We start from the raw sequence: 9,171 nt of genomic DNA on the forward strand, positions 1-9,171 counted from the left end.
TCTTCACCATCTATTGGCCTTTTTTTTTTCATTTTTATTTTTTTATGGGAATTCTCTAAGCCCTAATGTAAATAACGTTAAGGCTTTAGTATGTTGGTGAAAAATGGTAGAGAAAGAGGAAGAGGAAAAAAAGGATGTTTTTTTGGCATTGTTCTAGGGTTCAAGGGTGAAGGGTATAAGTTCTTTCATCAACCTTTTACGGGAGTTCTTTTGGTATGATCTCTACCTAACCTCTTTCTATTTTTTGTTTTCTAGGGTGATAGATTCCCTCCTTAGACATTGATATATGTTTCCATTGTTTATCAAGGTGAAGAAAGTAGTGAGGATTTATTTGCATTCATATTTTTATTAAAGTGAAGGAAATTTTTCCTGTGGTTTTTTACCTCGGTTAGGAGGGTTTTTCCATGCTATATTTGGTGTAATTTTGGTTGGATGTTTTTAGATTATAATTGCCTTTTCTTGTTAGGTTGCTGCTGTTGAGAGGTTGTTAACATTGTAGGAAATCTTTTTAACTTGTGTAGGTGAATACTTTATAATTCCTTTTTATCCCAACGCAAAATCCCTCGAATTGTTACCAGGTCGTATTCAACTTCAAAGGAACACAACTTTGGTGGCGAAGATGAGGAGCCTTTGGTTTGTCACTACCGAATGAGAAACTCTAGTCCAAGTCTTTAACGTCCTTCACGAACTACTAAATCATATAATTCAAATCATTAGACCAAATAAATAATTATTTTGGAAGATGAAACTCATAGCAATTCGGAATCAATCTCGGGGTTGAAGCTGCAGAGACTGAGCTTTACTCTTCCATGGATCCACAAAAATTCCTAGGAAGAGAGAGAAACAATGAAAAGCGTATTAGTTTCTAGAGAGAGAAATGAGAAATTAGAAATCCCCTTTCTATTGAATTTGAAGTGGAGATAATACAAAGGAGAGAGAATATGAGAAGTGGGTCAAAATGTAAGGTGTTGAGTATGTGAGGCTCTAGAAAGTGGAAACATCTTGATATTCACCTCTATTGATATACTTGAACAAAGAAAATGAAAGCCAATCAATTTTTTCTTATTGTTATTTGTTATTTTACAATAAATTTAAAATAAATATTTATAAAAAGTAGTACTAATAAAAAAACTTGTAAGGAAAAAAGGTTTTTATTATTTCTTATCAAACAAATATATTTTATTTTGTAATTTAAATATATAAATCATATTATAATATTAATTATTTTTTAATAATTAAATATTATTTTTCAATTTATTGTAGTTACACATCCAACATCTTTAATTTCCACCCCCACCCTCCCCCCCCTTTTTTTTTATTTATTCCCCCTTCTAAACTAGATCTAAACATAGAAAAGATTTTCGTATACATGATCATTTTTCAGGTTACAAAAGTGAACCCTAGCTAGGATTTAATTTTCAAGTCCTTACTAATCCTCATACTAGTCTTATGATAGTAATTAAGATATAGCTAGGAGGCATTTATGCTTGTACAAGGAAAAGGAATTCTAACATTTGAAACAACATGCGAGGGAGTTACTTCTAAATTTCTGAATATAAGATGGTGGACGTAAGCTAGCTAATCTGCGTTAAGCAAATTGAGATGGTCGGCTGTTAAGGGGCTAAAGATATCAGCAGCCTCAGTCTCAATCAACTCAATCTGGGCTTTCAAGAGGTGCATGTACACCACCCAGTCACCATCTACAGTGGGGCTTGGCATTGGCATCACGTACCCAACTTCTTCACCCCATGGAAAATGATATGACCCTAGAGCCGGCCTACCCCACCCGAAATCCACCTTTGTCACCGGGAACCTCTGCCCTGATGACACCATAAATCCTGGCCCGTCGCCATTGCCACTGCAGCACATATTCAGTGCAGCCGGCTCTGGGCGATGAGCCTCCACCCAGTCTATCAGCCCCAAGAAATGTTCCTTTGTCATAGCCGCTTCCAGGAAATCATGAACTTCATCTCCCACCCAACTCAGTGGGTTTTCTTTGAGGTCATTTACTATCTTCTCACCAAAGGGGAAGGACAGCACATTTCCAAAGTATGAGGCCATCGCTGTTGTCATATCCTCATCTCCAAAGCTTAACCTCTTTCTTCCATCCACCACGACACTCATCTTGCATATTTTTTGGTTTGCATTTTCCATGTGAGCACTTTTGGCCACCATCTTCCACAAAAAGGCACTAAGAGACTCTAGTTTGGTCCTCTTGTAGGAGCTACTCTTGCTGGTGGCTAGTGTTTGGAGTAGACTGAGCTTCTCGGCAGTGACATAGTACAGACGGCTTATGAGAGGATCAGCACCAGGTTGTGGAACTTTGGGCGGAGGTAAGGCTGAGATGGGAACGTACATGTGGTCAAGGGACGGAGCATAGGAGCCTGGATGTCGAGGGTTGAGGAGAGAACGCCGGAAAGATGGTATTACAGATAAGGGCTTGGACTGAGCCATCTCAGCCCATGAAACTAGGAACATATTGGTAGAATATGCGTCTGCTATCCGGTGATCAAATGTACAGGCCACCACAATTCCGCCACATTTGAGCTCAGTCACCTGTTATTAGTTCATTTTTATCACAACTAGCCTGTTAGGATTACAACTAATTAGGATTAGCATATGAAATTAAGCGCACAGAAAGAGAAAGACCTGGACTGAGAGGACGCCATGCTTCCTCGTAGGGGCAAGCTTGCCTTCAATGCTTTCGTCAGGGTTATACAAGTTGAGGTCTTGTAGTTTTACATCCGCATAAGCCTCTAAGAAATCCACCCCACGGTTGTTGCAAAGAAGCTCAGCTTCCCCCATTGAGTTAGACAAGATTTCTCCAGCAAAGGCATAATAGGGCACCAGGGCTTGGGCCATGGCCTCTTTCAGAACCCTAACCATGGACCCAAATGTGAAGTCATCACCTCCGCTGGCACTTCCACGTGGCTTCTTATAACAGAAGAACACGGCAACATCAATGGGGGGTAAAAGCAAGTCCAGGTTAGAGAGTGGTAGCCAGTGCTTCTGCATTGGTAGCATAGCTGCCACTACTTCTTTCCTCCTCATTGTTACCATGAATTCTCCTCCACTACTACTCATGGTTTCTAGTTATTAATCACTAGGTTGTGATTGCCTTCGATTGAGTGGGAGAGAGAAGAAAAGGAAAAATGGAGATGCTCTGGAGTGGGCTAATCGCACATCAACAATTCAGAGGGAAGAGAAAGAAATATGGAGTCTGGAGAGGGCCAATCACAATTCAAACTAAATTCACATGGTGCCACGCTTCCCATAGTCTTATTGGGCTGCTACATAATTCCTTTATATATGACATGCTTATTCAAACAAAGAAAAAACTACTAATAAGTTTTTTATAATAGTTACATGATATTTTATAAAATAAAAATTCGATCGACATCTGGAACCGTTCTATAATATTTTATAAAATAAAAATATGTTTGAAATTCTAAAGTATTTTTAACTTGTTTTCTATATTTTTAAAATAATTTTTATAGGTAGTGCTTTATTTTTTATTATTCTTCATATTTATAATTATTTTTTAAAAAATAGCACATAGAAATCAAGTGAAAATAACTAAAAGATATTTTTAGAAAAAAATCATATTTTTTGTTTTAATAACAAAACCGTTTTTTGTTTCATGATTACCTAAAGTGTTTATTTTTTTTGTTATGAAAAATAGAAAACTATTTTTTAAAACAATTACCAAATAGAGCTTAATTGTTCATTTCACACTTCTTATTTTCTATTTTCCTATTTTCTATTTTCACACTTCCCATAGTCTTATTAGGCTACTATATAATTCCTTTATATATGACATCCTTATCCAAACAAAGAAAAAACTACTAGTAGTTTTTTATAATAGTTACATGATATTTAACCGTTCTATAAAATTTTATAAAACAAAAATGTGTTTGAAATTCTAAAATACTTTTAACTTTTTTTTTATACTTTTAAAAATGTTTTAAAATAATTTTTATACGTAGTGCTTTACTTTTATCATTCTTCATATTTGTATAATTATTTTTTAAAAATAACACACAGAAATCAAGTGAAAATAACTAAAAATATTTTCAGAAAACATCATATCTTTTGTTTTAATAACACGAAACCGTTTTTTGTTTCATGGTTACCTAAAGTGTTTCTTTATTTTTTTGTTCTAAAAAAAGAAAACTGTTTTTTAAAAAAAATACCAAATAGAGCTTGATGGTTCATTCCACACTTCCTATTTTCTATTTTAACACTTTCCATAGTCTTATTCGGCTGCTACATAATTCCTCTATATATGACATGCTTATCCAAAGAAAGAAAAAACTACTCATAGTTTTTTTATAATAGTTACATGATATTTAACCATTCTATAATATTTTATAAAACAAAAATATGTTTGAAATTCTAAAATATTTTTAACTTGTTTTCTATATTTTAAAAAATGTTATTAAAATATTTTTATACATAGTGTTTTACTTTTTATCATTCTTCATATTTGTATAATTATTTTCTTTTTAAAATAGCACACAGAAATCAAGTAAAAATAACAAAAAGATATTTTCAAAAATCATCATATTTTTTGTTTTAGTAACACAAAACCATTTTTTGTTTCATGGTTACCTAAAGAGTTTCTTTATTTTTTTGTTCTGAAAAATAAAAAATTATTTTTTAAAACAATTACCAAATAGAGCTTAATTGTTCATTTCACACTTCCTATTTTCTATTTTTTAAAAACAAAAACTTTATTAAAAAAAAGAGCATCTTTCACAAAAAGTATAATTTTAATTTTTTTTTATATATCAATTATTTTAAACAATTTATAAAATTATACTTTTTTAATATGAGTCTTCAAGAGTATTTGTATCTTATGTTGAAGTTAATGTTATCTTCGGATTTTAAAAAATAAAAAACAGAAAATGTATTGAAACAAATGCTAAATTTTTTGCTCAAGTTTAAAATGCTTGAAAATATTCTAATTAATTTTTAAAAATCAAATCAAAATCTAATTTTTAAAAACTTTATAAACTCAAAGTTTACTTTCCAACAACACAATGATTCAGTGTAGATTTATAGGCTCTAAGCAGAAATCCTGAATCCTACTTTATAAAAATGAATGAATTTTCTATTTCATAAGAATTTGGAAATATTATTTTATTTTAATATCTTTGTCCTTCCAAATTCATCACATAGTAAAATGAAAATTTGACTCCCTAAAATTTTGAATTTTTGTAAAATTTAAAAAAATTATAATTAAATGTAATTGATATATAAAATATAACACTTACTTTCTATATTAATATTTTAATAAAATTGAAAAAAAAAAACTCAATAAAATCTTTTATAAAATTTATTTAATAATTTGTTTTTTTATTGTTATTTTTTATACGACCATTATCCTAATATTGTTTTAGCTCTTGAATAAAAAAAAGATTCAAAAGATTAATAAATATAACATCACTTATCATTAAAGGATCAAAATTATACAAAAGATGTAAAAGTTTTTACTCTAATTAGTTTAGAATACTTCAAATAGATTTTTTTTTTCATTTTATTTATTGAATGGAAATTTTTATAAGGTAAAATTAATTATATGCTTTTTGATCATGATCATGGATGGAAAAGTTAATGTTAAATCCTTTTGATGAAATTGGTATAATTGCTAATTCAAGGTTTGGATTAAGAAGAATTAATCATTTATAAAAACCTTAGGTGAATTAAAATGATCATATATTTTCATGCTCTTAATGATATTATCCTATACATGACATATGTTGCATTTTTCCAAAATGTCTATGTTATCTCATTCTCTTATAATATTTTCAAATCATACTTTCAATTGGAAAATGCTCTAAATGTGAGCAAACTTTTATTTGAAAAATGTTTTCAAATGAAAAAGGGGGATTAGGGTTGTAAAATGATTTCATCTTGCATGTTTTTATGATGAATGTTTGTACGTTGTGTTCATATTTATAAAATCATTTTTAGATGATATCATTATTCTTCACTATACTTTACTAAGACTTTTTATTGGTGACAAAAAAGAAAAAAAGAAAAAAAAAAGGAGATGACATATTGCTAACTGGAGGGAAAAATAGTACTAAATTGTTAATATTGTTATAGCAATCATATCAATATTGATGTTATATACAAAATAACCATATACATGCATGCATCTTGTTTGTTATATTGTCAATTATTAATTACTCTTTGTACTACTTATATTTGATTTTATTATTTTTTTGCACTATATGTTAATATACTCCTTAAAACTCTTAAACTTGAATACATTCTAAAAATCAAGGAGCATATATTAGGGGAAGGTTTATTTAGCAACTTTGGTTTTGCCATCAATGAGAGATTGTGAAACTAAAATTTAGTTAGTCTCAATTTTAATGAAAACAAAATAAAGTTTGGAACTAACGTTTTATTCTTGCTATGTTTGGACATGAAGATTTTTAAAGTATTTATTTAAGAGTTCTAAATGATTCTTAAATATTATTTGAGTCTTGGAGGAGTGTTTTTAGAGTGTATTTGCTTTCAAATTTGTAGTTCATTTTAGTGCATCATTCAACCCTAATTTCTTTGTAATATTGCACTTGAGCAAAAATTGTAAACTATAAATCCTTTCTTCATTTCTATATCTTATGAGGGTGCTTTGGAACCATAATTCAAAGGGAAGAGTTTGGAGACTTTCTCTTGAAAAGTCTTGTTCTAAAGGGTACTTGAAACCATCATGCAAGAAGGTGATTGGAGCCATAAGTCTAAAAGGGTTTATTAAAATCATAGTCCATTGTAAAGCTTGAAGGCTTAGGTTAGAAGCCATGTTAGTGGAACCTCTTACTCGGTTAGGAGCTTGAGGAGAGTGGATGTATGCAGGGTTACATCAAACTACTATAAAATCTTGAGTTTGCATTTTTTTTCCTACTATATTTATTTATTTACAAATTGTTTTTATATTGATTTTTATTATATTATTACTTGTATTGTCACTGCATTCTTTAAGTTGCAATTTGTAAAAGTGACTATCACTATATTCACCCATATCTCTACAATAATAACCTTAGGTTGGTACAACTAGAATCCTAACACCTATGAAAAATATATTTTAGATAAAGAGTTTGAAATCTACACCATTATATATTCAACGATGAGAATATTATGTGTACTTTCTTTTTTCTTAGGTAATATATAGACATTCCTTTTCTAATGTCCTAATAAAGCACAAAAGAATTACTTTCCCTTGAGTTTGTTTTATCCATTCTCTCTCTTGAATTTTCCTTATTTGGTGTTCTTCTTCTTCTTTTGATAGAAAAACCTAAAGAATCTATAACTCTCATATGAATACCCTTACGATATTTAAGAATCCCCTAAGCCAAGTTCTCTAAGATTACCTAAATATTGGTGTTCATAATAGTTCTAATTAAGGTTTTCCATACTTTCAAAGTTCATAAGGAGCTTTCTTGATAAAGGGTCTTAATAAAATATGATTTAATATATGGTAAACGGTATTAACGGTTTCTGCCCAAAAATTCTTGGTTAATCATTTTCATTTAGCATGATTCTATCCATTTCTTATGAAGTTCTATCTTTCCTCTCAACTGCTCTATTTTGTTAAAGAGTTCCAGGAGTTGAAAAACCATACTCTATCCCATGCTTATTGCAAAATGTTTCAAAATCATAATTTTAAATTCTCTGCCATGATTACTTCTTACACAAGTGATGATAAAACCTTTTTCATATTGAACTTTTTGCAAAACTTTGAAAATGCTTAAAAACACCATCATTTTTATGACTTAAGATAAAATCCAAGTGGATCAAGAAAAGTCATCTAAAATCACATAAGCCTAGAATTTCCCTCCAAGACTTGAAATCCTAGAAGGTCCAAAATGATTCATGTGCAAAAAATCCAAAGGTCTTGAAGTAGAAATAAATTTTTTGTTTTTAAAAGAATTTTTTGTTTGCTTTCCCATAGAACATGTTTTCACAAACTTTATATTTTTCAAAATTAATTTTGGAAAGCCTATAACAAGTTCATGTTTATTGAGTTGAGAAATGAGGTTCATGTTAGCATGTTTCAACCTCTTACGTCACAATCAACTTTGTCACAATCAACTTTGATCTTGCATGGTGGAAAAGCATTTGTCTTGACCGTTTTATTTTTTAATATCAATTGTAAAAACATTTTAATTTCTATGGCCCATGAAAATATTTTTATCATTTGAATATCATTGATGATGCATTCGGATAATTCAAAAATCACTTTAAAATCTTCATCATAAAGTTGGCAAATACTTAAAAGGATTATACTTCAAATTAACCATCAACAAGTAAAATATTTTCAATAAAAAAATAAGTGAATTTATGAATATTTCTATGTCTAATGATGCCCCTTTTTGCATTATCTCCAAGGTTTATGAAACCACCTTTCTTTTTTTGTGAGAATAATAAACTTAGATTGATTTTTGACCATATGTCTTAACAATCCACTATCCAAGAACCATTTGTCTTTCTTATGAGTCTACAAAATAAGTCCAAATGGTTTAGGTACTCATATCTTCTTGGGACTTCCTTGGGGGTTAGTGCTCTTCACCTTTGTAATCCCAACATTTTTTGTACTAGGAGTAGTAGCATTTTGAGAAGATTTTCTTCAAGGGACAAGTGCTACTAATGTGACCTCTTCTACAAAAGTTGCAAGTGATGGAAGGACTAAACTAGATGTCTCTTTAACAAAGTAGTTTTTAAAATATTTTTTTCATTCTTAATGGCTTATGGTTGAGTCCCTTTTTATCAAAAATATATTTTTGACTAGAAAGTATGATATCAAAAGTTTTTTTGTTCGCAAGAGAATTTTGAGAGAAAAGAGACTAACTATTAATTTTTCTTTTTCAATTCCTCATTTATTTTTTCAAAAGGAACCTTTGCCCTCTCAACTTGTTAAAAGATTTATTGTAAATCATTAAACTCATTTTCAAAATATAGGATTGTTTTTTTTTTTTAGAGAGTCACTTTTCAAACCAAGTTTTTCAAGATCAATATAAAGTTCTTCAAAGGATTATCATCATTCTTCGTAGCTTCAATTAGAGTTTACCTCACTCTCTTCTTTAATTTCCATTTCATTTTCATTTTCTTCTTCAATTGATTCTTCTTCTCTATCACTCTATGTAGCCATCATTGCCTTTT

At 30.1% G+C, this 9,171-nt stretch overlaps 1 protein-coding gene across 1 annotated transcript; it reads right to left on the bottom strand.

Annotated features, from left to right (window-relative positions):
* Positions 1-1,343: 1,343 nt before the first annotated feature.
* Positions 1,344-3,261, bottom strand: LOC117921981 (shikimate O-hydroxycinnamoyltransferase-like). The gene is made up of 2 exons (XM_034839928.1): positions 2,650-3,261; positions 1,344-2,556 (listed from the first exon to the last, which is right to left on the bottom strand). Exons 1-2 carry the CDS (start codon positions 3,082-3,084, stop codon positions 1,579-1,581), a joined length of 1,413 nt encoding a protein of 470 aa, XP_034695819.1. The 5' UTR covers positions 3,085-3,261; the 3' UTR covers positions 1,344-1,578.
* Positions 3,262-9,171: the final 5,910 nt, after the last annotated feature.

Source organism: Vitis riparia, chromosome 9 (genome assembly GCF_004353265.1).
Source record: "Vitis riparia cultivar Riparia Gloire de Montpellier isolate 1030 chromosome 9, EGFV_Vit.rip_1.0, whole genome shotgun sequence".
NCBI classification, from domain to species: Eukaryota; Viridiplantae; Streptophyta; class Magnoliopsida; order Vitales; family Vitaceae; genus Vitis; species Vitis riparia.